The sequence below is a fragment of the Pseudorasbora parva genome, chromosome 20, assembly GCF_024679245.1.
Source record: "Pseudorasbora parva isolate DD20220531a chromosome 20, ASM2467924v1, whole genome shotgun sequence".
Lineage (NCBI taxonomy): Eukaryota > Metazoa > Chordata > Actinopteri > Cypriniformes > Gobionidae > Pseudorasbora > Pseudorasbora parva.
Window position 1 is genome coordinate 25,640,492 of NC_090191.1, and position 20,229 is coordinate 25,660,720.

Sequence of the window (20,229 nt, forward strand, 5' to 3'; positions counted from 1 at the left end):
AACATCTGAATAAGATCCAAAGACGTTTCAAAGTCCCTTAAAACACGGTAACAATGGCTAGAGCAACATTTTGATGATATAAAGTTAAACATTGTTGGACCCAAATAACTCCTGACCTGACATAATGGTGTCGGTGATGTTGAGGTTGTTTAGCGACAGCCCCAGAGATTGCCGTGAGGATGAGGAGGACGTGCTGGAGGTTTCTGAAGGGGGGCGGGCTGTTTTAGCAGGTGTAGCAGCAGGTGTGGTGTTGCCACTGGACTTGAGTCTGTCATTCTCCGCCTTCAGTAGCTCAATCTCATTCTGCACATAAAAAGCAGGTAATGTCAAAACTGCAATGATATCTGCAATATACTACATTGCCCTAAGTGAACAGACATATATGCAGTCAACACATACTATAAAGACTGAAAAAAAGTAATTTTCCCACAAACTTCAAAACTGAAGTAGGCTTTTGTGACGTACTAAGAAGATTAAGACTTGCTAAACTGTTTCTAAGGCTTTTAATTTCTGTGAGAAGTTAGTTTAAAGATTTCTTTAATCTTTAGATTAGTCTTGTGTGCCAGGCTCGGAAAACCAGTGCTAAGGAAAAGCTCAGACAGATACTTCAAGAGTATGAAAAACACAGTCTGGTTGTTTTATCTTGAAATTAGAGCAATTTGGCCCTTTTATTAGCAGTTACTTTGATCTTAGTCATTCAGTAACCCTGTTTCAAACATTAAATGATTCAGTCCAACTTTTTTGCAGCAGCAGCATCATAAGTGTTTGCTGGCAAACAGTTCCTTAAACAAAGCAACTCTCTCTGGAGTTTGTGGGATTCTTCAAACGTATGTGTGGGTCCAGAGAACTTTGCAATACTTTTTATTAAAATTACTTTTTAATTTTTATACACTATCATTCAAAAGTTTACGGTACACAGCACAACTGTTTTCAACATTGATAGTTATAATAAATGTTTTTATGAGTACCAAAATTTCTGAAGGATCATTTGATACTGCGGACTGCTAAACATTAAGCTTTGCCATCACATGAATAAATTACATTTTAATACAATACTATAATATTTTAATATAATACTGAAATAGAAACACTTTTAAATTCTAAAACTGTTACGATATTACTGTTTTTAATATATTTTTTGATCAAATGAATGCATTCTTGGTGAGGATAAGAGACTAAAAACATACACTGCAGATCCTAGTACGTCGGCAGAACAATCAATTTTACAATTGAACAAACTCCAAGATTAAATAGAATGTGTTGCCCTCACAGACAGGGTTTAGATTAAGATTAGTTACTTAATTTAGGGCATTTTATACATGTGCCTTAGAAAAAACATTACTGTTGTGCATCTAGAGGCAAAACAATGACAGTGACATATTTTAAAATATGCCAGTGAAAGTTGCTTTCAGTCTTTAGTCTGGGACTAGAAACCATGAGATTATGTTTATTGTGCACTACACTAACAAGTCAAATGCAATTTAATTTGAACTGCTTGCTAACAATAGCACACTTGCATATAACTAGCAAAAAGGCTATCACTATAAATTTTTCTGCATGCATAATCTATAAACATTGCAGTCCAACCTCAACCTAACTACTGGCTCTAATATTCACCGCAATGGTATCCCTTTCAAAACTGCAACACAAACCCTATAAATCCCACATAACAAGATTAAACATGAACACATTTATAATATATATTAATCTCGTGCAAAAACACATGCAATATTGTCTCAGTGCATGCATTGTTTTAGTTTGGCAGGGTCGCCGCTAGCTTAGCTTAGCATAATGAAAGGAATCCTATGTTGCCAGCTAGCATGTGCAGAGTAAAAGTGATCAAAAAAAGAAAAGAAAAAAACACCCACCTGATTACTTCTTGTGCCCTGCGTATTCACGACGAGTACAAATAGCGATGAAGATTAAGACTAGGCGATTTCTTAGGCAGATATTGACTTGGGACAATATTATGGGGAAGCACTGCTTCATGGCCACAGAGATACTACGGCTCTCATCCTCATGTCCCCCGGCAGTTGAGTGATCGCAACATGTTGAGTGATATCTCTGCGCCTAAGGTAGCAGTGCTTCACCTGTGCTTTCCCATAATATAGTTTTGGATAACTTTTAATCGGGACATGCTAGCTGGCAACATAGGATTCCATTAATTATGCTAAGCTAAGCTAGCGTCGACCCTGCCAAACTAAAACAGTGCATGCACTGAGACAAAAAGCATTTGCCCACATATTTAAATGTAGAAAAGATGTTGAATAAGCCCCATTTCTAAAAACGGTGGAGTATTCCTTTAACTGTTTCTCTATCAAGTATAATGATTTCCATAGATCACTGAATTGCACAAAGACACTGGATTCGAATTCACAAGACATTGATATAATGCTGCAGGGCTCAGGAGTTAGTCAGCATGTATACGTGAGTATGTGTGTGTGCGTGTGTGTGTGTGTGTGTACCTGCATGCGGTTCATTGCTTCTCGTATTTGGTCAAGGTGGTGGGCGGAGCTTAGCGCCTCCAGTCTAATATCAGTCAGCTTCAGCTCCTTCTCTCTCAGCTCGTTCTTCAGCTGAAGGATAATCTCGGCCTCAGCCTCTGTACATTCACACAGTCTGCACAAACACACACCGTACAGGGAGGAGGGGGTCATACTGTTACACATCCAAGCTACAAAACACAGATGGGTTTAATACACAACAAACTCCTGGAGAATTAGATGTGGTCAGAATACTTATATGCACAAACACTTTAACACACACAAATTCACACACCGGGCTTTGTGTTGTATAATTGTGAGGGGTGTTTGCTGCATTCCATTCAAAGTTGGAAGCGAGATAATTGTTCTTGTAGCATTCTATTTTTCATAAATATGTGTAAAGGTCTGTGGGTGCCGCCATGTTGCATGCCGCCTGACACCATACTTCTCCACACTTTGACTAAATCTTTGACTAGGTACCCAGACAGCAAATGGTTTCAGGCCAGATCCGGGCCACATCTGGTACACGTGGATTTCAACACATAACAGATGTGGGCCGGATCTGTGCTGACAGTATTTTGCTGTCTATGTAGGAAATTCCAACCTTTCGAGCTGAATGAAATGCGGCACTGGAGATCACACTCATGAGCAACACAAACAGGAAGTGGGAATCCTTCATGTTGTCCCTTATTAAAAGGTTACTTCACCCAAAAATGAAAACTAGCCCATGGTTTACTCACCTTCAAATCATTCTAGGTGTACATGACATTCTTCTTTCAGACAAAAACAATCAGTTATATTAAAAATATCCTGGCTCTTCCAAGCTTTATAATGGCAGTGAATTGTTGTTCTGTTTTTGAAGTCCATAAAAATGCATCTATACATCATATAACTGCTCCACACATCTTCTGGTTTTAATAAAGGCCGTCTGAAGCGAAGCGTTGCGTTTGTGTAAGAAAAATACCCATATTTAAAACTTTATAAAGTAAATTATCTAGCTTCCACCAGATCTCCTTCCGTCTTCAATTTATGGAAAAGGTGTAGTTTCTCTCGCATTTAATCTGACGTCATTGCACACCAGTTACTTTTCTTTCCGATCTGGCAATACAAATTAGGCAATAATTCACTGCCATTATAATGCCAGGACATTTTTATTATAACTCTGATTTTATTTATCTGAAAGAAGAATGTCATATTCACCTAGGATGACTTGAGGGTGAGTAAATCATGGGCTAATTCATAATTTTGGTTGAACTATCCCTTTAAGGTTTGTTCAAACTAAGACTAATAACTATAATGAGAACTTTATTAGTGTCCAAAGTCAAACCGATTCAAAATATTGTTCTGTTTATGATAAGCGCACTGCAGTTAGGCAATCTGCTGCTTTAAATGCTCAAGTTCTTTAAAGCAGGATGGATTCTGATTAGCTGTCAATGGTTTCATCTGGAAAAATCGTTATGAAAGTGATTCCAAACATATTGCTCTTCTATGTGGTGTAGACGTCTCTATTCTTATAAAATCAGAACAATTATAAACTCTTAAGTTATCATTATCATCATCATCATTATAGTTATCATCCTTGGTGTGAAAGGGACTTTAAGAACAGGCAAATTAATGAAGTTAAAACTAAATTTGTCTAAACTATTATAGATGATTTTAACTTTTTTTGATAGCATATATCGGAATTTTCTTTTTCTTTTTTTCTAAATCTCCTTGATACATTGGTTTAAAAGTCTTACAAATCAAATGTTTGTAACTGAAATATATGGAAATGAATATCTTTAGATTTTAGCCACTGCACACTCTCAATCCTTCCTAGCATGCCACACTGTGCCTGTTACCGAGATCTGTGCTTGTAGATCACATGACCGTTTGACTTTTTCTTTGGCATCCAAATGGGGGAGGACTTGCTATCACAAAAACACTTTCTGAAGACACATGGAATTGAGGAACAAGGGCAGAATACAGATATGATTAAGGGATAGGATGAAATATAAGTAAGATTATCAAAAAAGAAAGAGAGCAAAAAAACATGACATCTCAAAAAAACAAGCAATTAAAAGCACTGAAACAAGTGCTTGGTGATAAATGTGTTGAATGTGTCATGGCCCTTTATGTGCAAGAGTGTCACTAAAACATAACAAATATTGCATAAATGCATGTTTAAGCATCTACTATATTTCATAGATGTGCTGTATGTGCGTCTGCACTCACTCTGTGGTGGATGGTGATGAGCGCAGGGGTTGGGGGGTGCTGGTCTGTCTGTTGGTGTGTTGTAGTTTGGGTGAAGAAGGGAGGGATGAGTCAGTCATCTCTTCGACCTCGTCATGAGGTGACTGGGGCTTGTTGGTCTTTTTCTTGCTGAAGGCTTGCTTAAAGGAGCTTCGCAACTGTAAGAAAAAAACACACAAATTATCATAAATTATCTCCCGTGGAAACCAAATGCATGCCACAATGTCTGTAGCCTGAAACGTTAATTTAACAAGGTTAAAATTAAGGTGATAGGGTTGATGTAACATTTTGAGAGGGTAAATTACGGCCTGCTCATAATTCACTGTGAAGAAGTAATTAAGTAGAAACATACTGGTAGTCAGTGGGGCTTGGGAAGCTGGTGGCATGCACCTATTTCTGGAAACACTTAGGATGGGGGGTGGGGGGGGCAGTGTATGCGTGTGGGTGGGTGGGTAGTGGGGTGCTTATCAGAGGCAAGCGAACGGTCGCAGTGATCTGGAACGTGAAAACACTGACCTGGGCGGGGATGGAATCAGCCACCTATGGACAAAACACACTCACTGTTACTATTGACGGAAACGTTCACTGCTGGCCCAGAATATTCAGACACAGCAGCATCATTTATTCATTGTCCATTTGACTAGCTCTGAATGGAGGCTGTGTTTGTCAGCATGGAACTAGTTAATTACACACTCTCTCTGTCTGTCTGTCTGTCTCTCTATCGATCGATCGATCGATCGATCGATCCCTATCTATCTATCTATCTATCTATCTATCTATCTATCTATCTATCTATCTATCTATCTATCTATCTATCTATCTATCTATCTATCTATCTATCTATCTATCTATCTATCTATCTATCTATCTATCTATCTATCTATCTGTTTGTCCATCCATCCATCCATCCATCCATCTCTGTTTGTCCATCCATCAATCTATCCATCCATCTGTCTATCCACCTATCCGTCGGTCTGTCTGTCTATCCATCTATCTGTTTGTCTGTCTGTCTATCCGTCTATCTGTTCGTCCGTCTGTCCATCCATCCATCCATCCATCCACCTATCCGTCGGTCTGTCTGTCTATCCATCTATCTGTTTGTCTGTCTGTCTATCCGTCTATCTGTTCGTCCGTCTGTCCATCCATCCATCCATCCATCCATCCATCCATCCATCCACCTATCCGTCGGTCTGTCTGTCTATCCATCTATCTGTTTGTCTGTCTGTCTATCCATCTATCTGCCTGTCTGTCTATCTGTCTATCTGTTTGTCCGTCCATCCATCCATCCATCCATCCATCCATCCATCCATCTATCCGTCGGTCTGTCTGTCTATCCATCTATCTGTTTGTCTGTCTGTCTATCCATCTATCTGTTTGTCTGTCTGTCTATCCATCTATCTGCCTGTCTGTCTATCTGTCTATCTGTTTGTCCGTCCATCCATCCATCCATCCATCCATCCATCCATCCATCCATCCATCCATCCATCCATCCATCCATCCATCCATCCATTCTATCTATCTATCTATCTATCTATCTATCTATCTATCTATCTATCTATCTATCTATCTATCTATCTATCTATCTATCTATCTATCTATCTATCTATCTATCTATCTATCTATCTAAAAAAATTGATATTTTTTCATTAAACAATTATATATATATATGTGTGTGTGTGTGTGTGTGTGTGTGTGTGTACTAAATTATATTTAATAGAAGGCAAAACTAAACTGTCTGACAACTCCTCCTTATAGTTGAGCCCTGCTATGAATGTATTATTTTGCAACTTTCGTCTCGCTCGCTTTCTTTTTAGTTCGCTTTCTCACTGTCTTTCAACTTTGAGCAGCATTTCCCGACTGTCTGAATCCAGAGACCACACTGCCTCAAATTATGCTGATGAATAATTAAAAGGCGCATAAATAAAATCGGTTTGAGCTCTGCTCTCATTACAAGAGTCCAGGGCGGCTCGAGAAAAAGTAGCCATAACTGCTGCACACAATGCCAATGTTATTTTTCAAACAGCTGTTTACCTCAAGCGCTCTTGACTTAATGCACACCCTAAATGAGAATAAACAACAGCCTGCCAGCGTTAGGAGATAATAAATCGGTGAAATAGCTGCGAGTGAACTGGAACAGCTGACTAGGAGTAAAACATGCACAACTGCATCTTAATATCATAAATATATCACCGGTAATGACTGCAACCTAAGCGAGAAGACGGTCTTAAGTAGTGCATTCCTCAAAGGAGATAGAAAGATATGTTTTTTAAAGGGTAAGAACTGAAGGGTGAGGAAGTTTAGGGGTTTGAAGGGCCACTGAGGGGAAAAAATGGGACGAGCATGTCAGATCCCCCATATGGGCATGCAGGAGAGTTTGAAGGTGTGTTATAGTCACCTTGTGTCCTCTATCCTTTCCCTGGTGGTGTAGTGAGAAAGTGAAAGACAGAGAAAGTGTGAGAGAGGGCGTGAAAGAGGGCGAGACAGCCGGAGAGGGGTGAAATGACAGAAATGTTTGAGCTCTTCTTGTTAGAGTTAGAGAGGATGCCACTACTAGAATGATGACTAGATAACAATTTGAAAAAAAAAAACCAACCTTAGAGAATATGAGAAGGACACTTTTATTTCCTCTTGTAATATTAGTTAAGGTTTCAAAAACAGTATATGTAAAAAGTGTTAATATCTAGATGGCTCTTGGCTCAATAAGCTCTTTAATCATTGTCTACAGTCGTCACATAGTTTGATATTTGATTCATATATTTTTATATTTGTTCACAATGACTCTTTACTCTAACTTTTTTCAAATGCTGTGCTCTTTCATCACAGTTGTAGTCATCATTCTAAACATGAAAAAGCTTTATGGTTTGATAATGAATCCTTTATGCAATGACTCACCCAGCTTTTCTTCTTCTTCTTCTTGTCATCTGCGTCTTTAGCACTACCCATACTGGAATGGCTGGCTGCACTGTTAATACTGGACATACTTTCAGACGAGTGCTGTCGACGGATCCTCAGGTCTGCAACACACACACACACACGGTCAATGCACAAACATTTGTGTGTTACAGTGGAACTTACAATGGAAGTGTGTTGGGTTTAAAAGCAGAAAAGTAAATATCACACTTTTTAAAAAAGCCTAAGTTCTATGTATTATTTGAGCTGAGTAGTTGTTTAAATGTTCATTTTTATGGTTGTTTTATGGCTTTAGGTGTAATGCTGTCACGGGAAAAAAGTAAAATGCCACATACAGTTAAACCCAATGTATTCAGACACCTTCAACATTTTCTCACATTACCACAGTTTATTCGCTATAGTTCAGAAAATGGTAATACAGTATTACAAGAACTCAAAGTTAAACTGTGTCAGAACAAATTCATCTTGATAATGTCAGATAAATGACTGGATATCATGTGTGAAATGTTGACGGCAAATGTTACTGCACCTTAACTTAACTGAAATATCCCTTTAATGATTGTGAAACAGAAAGTTGTGGCGTATTTTGCAGTAGCTACACAAGCATCACCTTTATGAACGTGATCAGGGCCGTTGAGGGCCACTTGAATGGCCGTCTGAGCATCTGTGTTCTGAGTTTTCAATGCTTCAATGGTCTCTCTCAACTCCGCCAGCTCGGACTCCTACAACACACAGTTACATTAAATATAAACACAACCGAATTCCCCTGATCACTCATAAAAGTAAAAGCACACCTCCAACAAGCCACATGTTTATGATTAATGTCTGTTGCTCAAATGGTGAAGAGGGAGTTGTAAACCAAAGTTTAATTCTTAAGGTTAGAGGTTTGTTTAAAGGAGAGTTCACCCAAAAATGAAATTTCTGTCATCATTTACTCACCTTCAAGTTGTTCCAAAACTGAGTTTCTTTCTTCTGTTGAACACAAAAGAAGATATTTTAAAGAATGTTTGTAACCAAGCAGATTGACTACCATAGTAGGGGGGAAAATACTATGGTAGTCAACGGTTGCTCTATCTTCTTGGTTACAAACATTCTTCAAAATATCTTCTTTTGTGTTCAACAGAAGAAAGAAACTCCTACAGTTTTGGAACAACTTTAGGCTGAATAAATTTTTGGGTGAACTATCCCTTTAAATCCCAAACCTTAAATATGCAGAATAATAATTGTGATACTTGCAAACATGGCTAATTAATATATCAAATCAGCGTTACTTCAGAATCACTAGACAGGAAGTGAGCCACATGGCACTTTCGGTTTTTTGACCCTACACAGACTCTTTTGTAGGCAAAACGCAAACTCCCTCTCGTGCCACCAGCTGTCTTATTCTGCTATCAGATGTTTCCTGCCAAAAAAGCACATGTGGAGATAAGCGCCCCGCTGATCCGAGGAGCCGAGCATGTGTCGCATCCGCCTATTCCATCACAACGCGGTCCCTCTGTAGATCCGAAACTCAGGATTCTCACGTTTGCGATAGGGTTTCGGCTATAATTGAAAGCTGGCCACTTTAACAAAGATGTCCCTCTGTAATCTCTGATGGATTATTCAAGAGGGATTAACTGAGGCAGGAACTCATTAAGTCGAGGAGGGTGCTTTGTGCAAATTAAGGGAGCAGTTTCACATCTGAACCTGAAGGTTACATTTACATGGTGGCTAGAGGGTTTTGTTGATGGGTGGAACTGCTCAGTCCAAACAAACAGTCCAAATATCTCTAGATTGGTGGAATATGTGCTGTTAAATCTCAACAGACACTGAAAACTTTCAAATATTTAAGTTATAGTTCACATTTGTGTGTGTACGTCCTTTCCTACCTTTTGCTCCGCTGTCATTGTTAGACTCTGCAGGCGACAGGTCATGTTCGTCAGACTCTTCTCAAACGCCGCCACCAGGTGTGCCTGTCAAAAGACACACACACACACACACACACACACAGATTTCAACACATGGTTCTAATTAGATACCAAATACACAAGGTAATTGAGAAAGAATTGTAAAATTAAACTTCTCTGAGTCCAAGGTTATCAAAGTTCATTTGCTGAACATCTAGGGGTAGTTACATGAAGAAATAATAGTCATGCTAATAGTGTGCATGCAAATGTTCAAAAGCTGGGAGGATCGATAAGATTTGTTAATCTTTTTGTGCTCACCAAGGTTGCATTTATTTGAGCAAAAATATGATAAAACCAGTAACATTATTATACATTACAATTTAAAATAAAATGACAGTTTTCTATTTTAATATATTTTGAAATGTAATTCATTCTTATGTGGCAAAACTGGATTTTAAAGCATCATTAGTCCAGTCTTCAGTGTCACATGATCCTTCGGAAATCATTCTAATGCGGATTTGCTTCTCAAGAAACATTTCTTCTTATTATCAATTCTGAAAACTGTTGTGCTGCCTAATATTTTTGGGTAAACCATAATGCCTTTTTTAGTATTCTTTGATGAATACGATGTTCAAAAGAACAGAATTTATTTAAAACAGAAATCTTTTGTGACATTAAAAAATGTCTTTACTGTCACTTTCGATCAATAGAATACGTCTTTGCTGACGCTTGTTTTTCAATCTAAACATAGCAAACAACTCACAAAGCCTACTTTGCTTTTGGCAGCACAAACCGATGAAGCCAATGAATGCAGTGGGTGTAAAACAAATACAAGTACACGGTGAGACCCACAGTATAGATTTTCAGATCTATTAAGTTTATCCTTCCATGTATAACAACACACTCTGGGCATCTGAGCAGGAAAAACTATCATATATCTTTGTATCCACCCAGTCTGAGCCTCTGGAGAATTCCTCCTGGGTAACTCTGATCTATACTGCACAGGCAAGCTGAACAGTGCTGTGCACTTCTCAACAGTCGCCAAGAGATTTTCAAAGCATGTTTCAGGTTTAAGCAACTGAGAGGGAGTTCAAAGGAAACACAATGTCTAAAGCTTGTCTGAACATACGGCCCAGGGCTTTGGTGGAAGAGCCGTCTCTCCTGACCTCAGCTACACTCAAAAGACTTCTGCTATCAGTGAATGCTAATGAGAACATGGATATATACATTCACACAACTAAAATATAAATGGAAGTTTCAAAGTATAACATCAGAACTTTGATTAATGGTCAGACAAAACAAAACAAAACTGACTAAGCTAACAATAAATACAATAGTCAGAGTAGGCATAAACTTAAAAATAATTAAATAAAGTAAAACAAAATTAAATAATTGTATGTATAATGTACTTTTCTCAAACTCAAAGTGCTATAACAGAGTAATAAAAAAAAATAAAAAAATTAAAAACAGCAATACAGGTAGAAAAAATTTGTCTTTATAGTCATGTTAAAAAAATCCAGCGTTGGGGTATTTCTAATCACTAAGGGTAAAGCATTTCATTGTGTGATATAACAGTCCCCATAGTCTTTAAAATGAAATGAGGGCTGTTGAACAGTACAAGAAACAAGGAGTGACAAGATTACAAAGAATGGAGGGTCTGTCCCCCGAAAAGCTTTATATGTTAAAATCAAGTTTTAAAATTGACGCATGCCTGTATGGGAAGCCATTGTAATTGATGAAGTACTGGGGAAATATACTGGGGAAAAGTTGTACAAGTGAGAACCTGGGTGGCTGAATTTTGAATTCATTGCAGTTCTATAATAACTGATCAGGTAGACCAGAATAAAGTGCAGTACAATAATCAAGCCTAGACGTAACAAAGGCATGAATAAGCCTTTCCACATCAGGCAAGGTTTTACACTTTAAGGTTGCATACTTGAAGAAATGGATATACTGAATTGCAATCAGTTAACAAATTGAAATTAAGTTTATGCAGAGTCGTTGACATACCAACAAGCAGAATTTCAGTTCTTGACTCATTGGGAAAGTTGTTTCATGCTTTTATTTTGTCTAAACAAAACAGAATGGGCCCTAACACAGACCCCTGAGGGACACCCTGATGAATTAATGTTGGTTCTGATTTATTTTCCCCCAAATATACATACTGGAAATGATCAGTGAAATAAGATTTAAACCACTCAAACACAACACCAGAGATGCCTAAACACCCACACATCCTTTCAAGAAGAATGGTATGGCATACTGTGTCAAAAGTCTAACAAAACTAAAATGCTACAATCACCTATCCTGACAAGCCAGACCCACATCAAGATGTTTGGTCTGGAAACTCACCATTGACAGGGCTCAATCCGAGGGGCGGGATAAACGGTTGTCTTTCAAACTCCCTCTGCATGCAATTTAACTTTCACCGTATCTGGTCGGCAAAACTCTAAACACATCTTCCCTTTTTAAGAATGACTTCAGTGCCGTTCTTTGTTCTTTTCTCAGAGAAAAGCTTAACTTCAAGTCGCGGTCAAAGATTCGAAAGACCTCCGTTCGCCAGCTTCTGTGTTTACTAGTAGCACGCAAGCGCAACTCTGCCGTCATTGTTAAGTCCCACCCTCCGACTCTATACACGATGTGATTGGCCTAACCAGAGTTTGGTTTTTACAGCTCAGACGTGTATTGAGAGTTGCTAGACGATACTCGCGGCAGATTAGATTTCCTGCCTCTAGGGTGCGTCTAGATTTCTAGGCTAACAAACACCCATCTCAGCAAAACTGGGTCATTCGTGACCCAGACAAGAGTGGTTTCAGTGCTATATCCTGATCAACAGTAAATCCAGACTGAAAAGTTTTTAATAGATTATTTGTGGACATACATTTTGTAACTGACTAACAACAACCTGTTTGAGGACCTTAGCCGGAAAAAGGTAGATAAGTTATAAGCCTATATAAATAAAATAAAACGTAGCACAAACTATTCAGACATTAAATAAAAAACATTAAATTAAATTAAGATAATTTTTTTTGAGTAAACAAAGTTGTGCATTAATATTCTAACGTTTAAATGTCTAAAGTTAAACATTACTGTGCTTTATAATATAGGTGTATTCAAGAGGCTCCTGATATATACTATTTAAAATGCCTGCCAGGAAGTGAAGCCAAGCGAATACTGAGAGGCACGATGCCAAATGCTTGAGTGACTCTAATGGGAGAGTGCCTCTATAAACACACTTTTACGACATGCCCTGCCCTGACCTGTTTGTCCATCCATTTATATTCCTTCAACAATCTGTCCACACAGATTCCCTCAGCCCAGTCAAGCACACAAGAAACGGGCAGCGTTTCCTCACACCGTACACAAAGGTGCCTGACACATGAATCCCACCAAACAAACTCTCACCTATGGTTGGACATTCAAATAATATTACTATGAAATGCATACAAATGAAAGCCACATATTAGCTGCAACATAAAGCGACCACATATATAAAGCTGCATTGTGTTATCACCCTACCTGGTGTGGTTGTGATGAAATCCAGATGTTTTGCTGCTGCAATGACAATATCTGAGCAAAATGGTCTCGTCTCTTTGACCTTTTTTTACCTGGATACTGGTTAAGCTGTGGCCAAAACAGTGAACTAGCTAAAGCTGTACCCCTGTTAGCCACAGCCATCCTTAAGCTCTCTCACATCTTAATACAAAACTACACTCTTGATACAAATGCACATGAAGCTGAGGGATTAACCAATGAGTGGGCGGGAAGTTTTGGATGGAAGAACAAGAGAAACTTTGAGCGTTCATACCCTAATTTTAAGATACTTAGGGCCAGATTTAATAAACAGGGCAAACTAGCGTGATTCCAAAAAAGCGTCGATGGGAGAGAAAAGTTCTGCGTGTGATCTACTGAGCCTGGATCATTTCCATAATGACCAATGCAATCTTCCAGTTTACGTCTGGTTTAAGACGTGCTTTTTTGGGCCGGAAAATAATAATGGCAAACACCAGCACATTGATGAGCGCAAACCTTACGAAATCACTTTGCGTGATTCCTTTAAAGGGACAGTTCATCCAAAAATGAAAATTCTGTCATCATTTACTCACCCTTAACTTGTTTCTAACCTGTATGAGTTTCTTTTGAACACAAAAGAATGTTTGTAACCAAGCAGATAGAGCAACCATTTACTTCCATAGTATTTTTTTTTCCTACTATGGTAGTTAAGAGTTGCTCTATCTGCTTGAACATTCTTCAGAATATCTTCTTTTGTGTTCAGCAAAGCAAAGCAACTCATACAGGTTAGAAACAAGTTGAGGGTGAGTAAATGATGACAGAATGTTAATTTTTGGGTGAACTATCCCTTTAAATACTCTCCTGCCACACATTTTGCATCTGAAAGGGAAACTCCTACAAATGCATATTTAATAAGGTCAACCGCAAAACTAACCCTGCCCATGCCTTTTCAGTGCTAATCTCTTAAGTAGTTTTTTAATGACAAAAGTGGGTTTGCGCTGGTGCAAGCTGTTAGTAAATCTGGCTCTTAATCTACACTTAAATGCACATTTTGGAAATTTTGATTGTATTTGTAAGTTCAGACAGACATCTTGCTTGAAAATGCTTGTGCTAATTAAAAAAAAATGAGACTTGGTTTGACATTTTAATACTGGTTTGATAACTAATAGCATTCAAACATTTGTTGCAAGTGTCCAAATACATTTTAGGTCCAGGACATTTTTCAGGAATTACAGGAATTACATATTTAATTTACATATTATATAGTTTCTGGGTTGTTACTTCATCCTTTTCTTATGTTTCAACAGAATTCAACAGAAAAAAAGCTGCTCTCTTGTATCCCTGAATACTGAACACCAACATTCAAAAGTTGTTCTGACATTGAGAAGTTTAAAAACATCTGACTGGAGAGCAGACATTTCAATCCACTCCACTATTGTACGACTTGAACAGATTTAGTTCGCAGGCGTTCTCCTATACACAAATCCTGTCAAACACAAATCACAGAGGAGGTCGAGTGAAGAGACAGGAACTGTCTCATGCTCTGTCACACTTTTCACTAAACTGTCAGAGAGCAAAGCCCTTCATCACACCTGCCCTCATCACTCCTGAGACAAGGAAGTGAAAAGAGCTCAGCCCGGTCCAAACTCTGCTCTCTTTCTGCAGTGCCTTCACGCAGAAATCTAATGTGACACTGAAACAGTGTGCCCTAGTTTGACAACGCAGGGACATAAACTAAAACTTCTCCTCAGAATACCTCCGAGTCTGAGATTTTGAGATGCTTTCAATGCGCAACTCAAATGATGACAATGCAAATTCCCAAACCACCGCTGAGCAGTTTAAATATATATTTTTTGATATAAGTTTAATATGATAAATTTATTATATGATGTTGTGTTATATTATTTAAAAATACAGATTTTGAAATCTTCTTGGACCTTGGGATCACTCATAATTTCCCTGCAGCACAGGCATTATTATGTGTTCTAAATGTAAAACACTATGAGATGTATTTAGATTTTGTGTTTTAGCATCTAACTCACGTTGGCCGCCAGCTGAGAGGTCAGGGTTGCCACTTTCTCCTGAGAAGCGTCCAGCTCTCTTCGCAGTTTTCTGATTTGCTGTAGGAAAAGAAGTGGTTTCTCATTACAATGAGCTGTGCACTCAAGCAGTGGAGAATAAACTGCTTTCATTTTCTTTGCTTAACAGTAACAAAAGAACCTAGATATCAATCAGTGGCCTCAGGTAAGCACTCTGGTATGTAAGACTTTGAAGTACTTTCCAGTGCTTTCTCTTGTATTATAATAGAAGAAAGTGTATGTAAAATGAGAAATTACCGTTGTATTTTGGACTGTTTGGCCCTTGATTGAGAAAAGAAAAGTACAATTAACTCTATGTTGCATGTTCGTACAAAATGCAGGTATAACCATAAAACAGGAATACATTCACTTTTAGTAGTTACTGGAAAAGTTTAGGTGTTTATTACATGTTGTGTTACATGACAGCATATATAAAAGCTTTCAGTCTTGGACAAATATGGCAAAAGGAGAGAGAATATTAATGGCACACAAACACAAAAGAAAGTGAAATCAAAGAAAAATCAGGGATCAAACAGGTGTCGGAATCAAAGTGAATGTGGAAAAGTATGGATGTGTATGTTAAAGATGTTTGTCCATGACTGTATGTGATACTGTGAGTATAAGTGAAATTTGGATTTTGATACCATAAGAGTGTCTCATAAAATAATGCAACATAGCGTTAAATTTTGATTTTTTTTATATATATTTGTGTTGTTGGTAAATGTATTGGTTTGAATTCAATAATTTTGAAATTTGTGAAAGTGTATCACTGTTTGACCTTTTTTTTCTTGTACTTATTACCAAAATATGTAACTATAACTAGAAAACAAGATATTCTTACCTCAGAGTGTGCCTTCTCCTCCGTCTGTGGGAGAAAACAACAGTTAAAAGGACACAAAAATTAAGCAAACAGTATATTACCAGCATCCCAATAGTATTTTCTTTTGCATACATAACAATCTACAATCAGTGTGTCCCATTATATCCAATAAGAAGAAAGAATTAAGAAGCCAAAATCCACACCAGCTTTTTTTTTTGCAAACACTTAAAGGTAAATCACAAAGCCATACAAAATAACCAATTATCAGAACTTTGCCATTTGGATCAGATTTATGGTTACCCGTTAGTAGCAGCTGATTTGAAGCAAAACGTTAGACTGTTAGGGTTTGCATGTATTAAAAATATGAAGGTGAATACAAGCAGGCTTTCTGTATGACAAATTATTACCTTGTCTAAAAAGGCCAGCACCTGAAAGTGAGAAAATGTGTGTTCAAATAGTGGCAAAGTCACAATACTGAGCCACCATGAGCCTCTGAAATGGGTCAACTACCTCTCTAAATCTCATCATTAGTCTTCATTTATAGCCTTGGTGAACAGTGGAGGTTAAGTATTCAACTTTGATGACTTCTCAATGAAATTACTCTTTCAAGTTATTAGTTTGTCAAGCTCAGGCAAATGGAAACAGCATGTATGATGTTACGGTTATTCAGAGACTAGCAGTTAATGCTAATGAATTTACTATGATCTAAAATGACTTTTAATATAGAAAGCAAAACTCAAGCAAGGACTATGTGTAGCTCTTATATTTTGAAAGGAAACTCAGCTCTAAAATGGAAAAAATAATAAAAAAAAAAAACAATAAATACAAACATATAAAAAGTAATAGAAAATAAAAAATAAAATAAGATAAAAATTACCTCAAGAGTCTTTATCATCATGGGGTACAACAGGGCTAAAAGAACACCCTTAAGAAAATCTGCTTTTCTTAAAAATATTAATTCTAAGTTCTATGCATCAATCTAGGGCACTTTAAGAGTTATAACAAAACTTATATTATTTTACTTTATAATACAGTAGGAAAAATACTTATTTTCTTCACCTGAAAGAGTTAAAAGCCCAAACTTTTATTTTGGTAAAAAACTGTAGTTTCTGTAAAAACTCAAAAATGTTGGAAAATGTTGGTTTACATATATTTAGTTACTGAACAACTATATAAAATATAAAACATTAATAAGAGCGTTGCCTCAAAATATATTTGGTAATTGGAATGATTTGCATTGGCTACAGTAATCTATAACTTATAGATCCAGAGTCGCGGTCAAAGCTGATTCGAAAGACCGCCCTTTTCCAGCTTCTGTGTTTACTAGTAGCACACAAGCGAAACTCTGCCGTCACTATGTTAAGCCCCGCCCACCGACTCTATACACGATGTGATTGGCCTGAACAGAGTTTTTACAGCTCAGACGTGTCTTGAGAGTTGCTAGACGATACTCGCGGCAGATTAGATTTGCTGACGTTAGGGTTCATCTAGATTAAAATCTGTGCCTTTAGCCCTGCTTTACCCATATAAAGTATTGGTTTATTTGTGTAAAACTTTTTAAATGAAGAAAAACAATACTGATTCTTTGCAAAACTTAAATCTGACTGACAATCACAACTTTTTATAGGTAGACTATAGCATCACTCACCGCAGAATACAAAGATGATGTGCTCGAGACCAAAGACAGAGAAGAACCATGAACTGTAGACAGAACAGAACAACCAAAATCTTAAAAACATTTCTTAATTTTTTTATCCTAAAGGAAACCAAAACTTTTCTAACAGACATGCGTAAATACAGTTACATGCTTATTTAGAATTGGTATGGATGTAAATACAGGAAGTAACTGCAATGCTAACCTTCATCTGTGCTGTCTCGGAAGGAGCCGGACCGGCTCATCCCGCGTGGCCGTTCCTCCAGTGAGGTGGCACTGCCGCCCAAAGTGTGTCCCTCCCCGTACAGCTCAAACGAGTCCTGTGCTGGAATACTGTTGGAGCGGCTCATACTGGTGCTTGGAAGATTATACTGTGACATACTGGTGGGACTCACTGCAACACAAAATTAGCATTTATCTCAATATCAGAGAATGAGAAATCCAGAAATTTGAAGGTGTTAAATCAGATATGACATATGTTTACATACGCAGGTTTGAGTAGTGGTATTTGCCAGCATTGGTGCTGGTTGTGCCCGGTGGTGAAAGTGGACTTCCTGTGTCCTGCAGACCTCCAGTGGAGTGAGAACGCAACCATTCCTTTCCTTCCTCATGTGATGTCTGTCTGGAGGATGGAGGGTACCTGATTGGAGGAATACAGACTGTTTTAGGTAATATTTCAGGTAATATATATCCAAAATGTGTTTGGAAACAGAATGCGACTGTTCAAATGATTAAGTCTTTATATAAACTAAAAGCACTACATCTCCAGCTGTGATGATTTATACAACACAAATTGATGATAATAACTGCCCACACAGTCTCACATCAATTGTTCTGCAGTAATAGATTCAGGCAGTGGGCAGACTTAGCATGAGTCGAAGACAGTGTCCATAAAACTAATGGAGATCACGTGAACTATCTTCAAAGCACACATCACTGCTGACCTGAGCTTTTAGAATTAAAATACCATATTGTGACCTAGATGATTTGCTCACATTGCGATTTAACTGCGAAAAGAATGTCACACACATTTCCGCAGTTTATCTTACATCATGACTGCCGAATGATGGCTCTATTATAGTGGTTTGGACACAACAGTCTGATTTCATTTAAATGCTGCACTTTTCTCTGTGAATATTTAATTGGCTCTTAAGATCATTATGTTGCAGTTTCTGTGGTTGTCTCTTGCTGAAAAGCATAAATTACAGCCACTGTGGATATGTAAAACATTTTGCCAACAACATTTTGAGTCTAAAACACAGTAAAACCTTAGCACTGAAAAATATCATTGCGCTTTCCTTAAAATATTTTAGAATGTAATGAGAAGGGTCTGACTGCAGAGCCGCAGAGCCACAGTTTTACCCCAACCACAGTTTTACCACAGCAGTTCTGACCGCGCATGCGCATTGCGTCGCTCGAGTCTCTTCTTCGAGAAGATGCATGTTACGGGACTGGAGGGGAATAATTTCCCGTATTATTCTAAATGCTCATATTGCTGCGACCAATTCCACTGTCCGTTTTGCTCGATTAAATATTATAAGCCATCAGGAGAAAATCACCTCAAGCGCCATCTTAAATCACATTTTAACCGGGCAGTCCAACACGAAGGTAAGCACTAACTTTAAGTTAGCCTGTTAGAACTTTCGAAAGCAAAAAAAAAAAAAAAAAAAAAAACACTTTCGAAAGCTAATGCTAATGTATTCTGCGTGAAATAATTATCGATAAGTAGCTATAAATAGCTATAACGAAGTAACTGTACAATTTCTTGTCATCCTTAACAGATATTATTTTGTACCCCCGTTGTGTTGATTTCATGGTAACGTTAACTAGTTTTGTGTTCCCTGTCCAAAATGACTGCCCCATTATAGCAGATTATAAATTCGTAATAATACGTTGATTATCACCTAATGTTGTGATAGATCTTTTTTATATATCAATGTATGTTTTTATGAACAAGTTCGTAAATGTACTAAAATACTAGTTTTTGAGTAAAACATGATGGATTATTTTGACTAAAACAATTTATAAATCATATACTGTCACCAAATGTGATGTATATTTTTAGCAACTTAAATTATTAAGTTTTGAACTTCTGTTTACTTTGTAAGTCCTATTTATCCACATTACATTATTAGTGTTACTGTTATTCATAGTATTCATTTAAGTATTTCTTGTTTCTCAGCATGACATTCCAGTCATCAGGAGGTGGTGGTGCCTACTCCTCATGGAGAATTTTGCGCTTGGAGGGTAGGATATCCGAATTATTATTATTTGTCATTTAGCAGACACTGTTATCCATGACTGTGACCCTGTAGTGAACTAACTACAGGGACAGTCCCCCCCCCCCGAAGCAACTTCGGGTAAGTGCCGTTTGGATTGGTGACAGCCTCTGGGATTGAACTCACAACCTTACGGTGTTCCATTTGGAAGCCCAGAACCCTGACCACTTGACCATCACAAGCTGCATTCTGCATAACTTCATGTTCTCATTGTAGTATCTTTTTGTGTTTTGTCAGACATGGAAGGCAGTTTGCACACTGGGCTGAGGAGGCCATGGCGATTGTGTCCTGTCTCACTGACTGTCAGGTAAGCTTTTGTAAGACAAATTATTCAGATGTTTAAAAAAAAAAAAAAGAATATATATATATATATA

General features: G+C 37.7%; 1 protein-coding gene across 6 annotated transcripts in view; it reads right to left on the minus strand.

The window, feature by feature from the left end:
• Nucleotides 1-20,229, minus strand: part of nav3 (neuron navigator 3) — a 363,919-nt gene that overhangs the window by 13,574 nt on the left and 330,116 nt on the right. For 4 of the 6 annotated variants that reach the window (XM_067428267.1, XM_067428265.1, XM_067428262.1 and 1 more), the window contains 14 exons: nucleotides 18,065-18,216; nucleotides 17,782-17,970; nucleotides 17,571-17,623; nucleotides 16,330-16,350; nucleotides 15,944-15,967; nucleotides 15,361-15,384; nucleotides 15,067-15,144; nucleotides 9,494-9,577; nucleotides 8,236-8,347; nucleotides 7,608-7,729; nucleotides 5,232-5,255; nucleotides 4,698-4,873; nucleotides 2,466-2,619; nucleotides 117-303 (listed from right to left, as the gene is read on the minus strand). In XM_067428267.1, coding sequence (XP_067284368.1) covers nucleotides 117-303; nucleotides 2,466-2,619; nucleotides 4,698-4,873; nucleotides 5,232-5,255; nucleotides 7,608-7,729; nucleotides 8,236-8,347; nucleotides 9,494-9,577; nucleotides 15,067-15,144; nucleotides 15,361-15,384; nucleotides 15,944-15,967; nucleotides 16,330-16,350; nucleotides 17,571-17,623; nucleotides 17,782-17,970; nucleotides 18,065-18,216 — 1,400 coding nt within the window. The remainder of the gene's footprint in view (nucleotides 1-116; nucleotides 304-2,465; nucleotides 2,620-4,697; nucleotides 4,874-5,231; nucleotides 5,256-7,607; nucleotides 7,730-8,235; nucleotides 8,348-9,493; nucleotides 9,578-15,066; nucleotides 15,145-15,360; nucleotides 15,385-15,943; nucleotides 15,968-16,329; nucleotides 16,351-17,570; nucleotides 17,624-17,781; nucleotides 17,971-18,064; nucleotides 18,217-20,229) is intronic. The other 2 variants (XM_067428263.1, XM_067428264.1) reach the window with 2 other exon arrangements.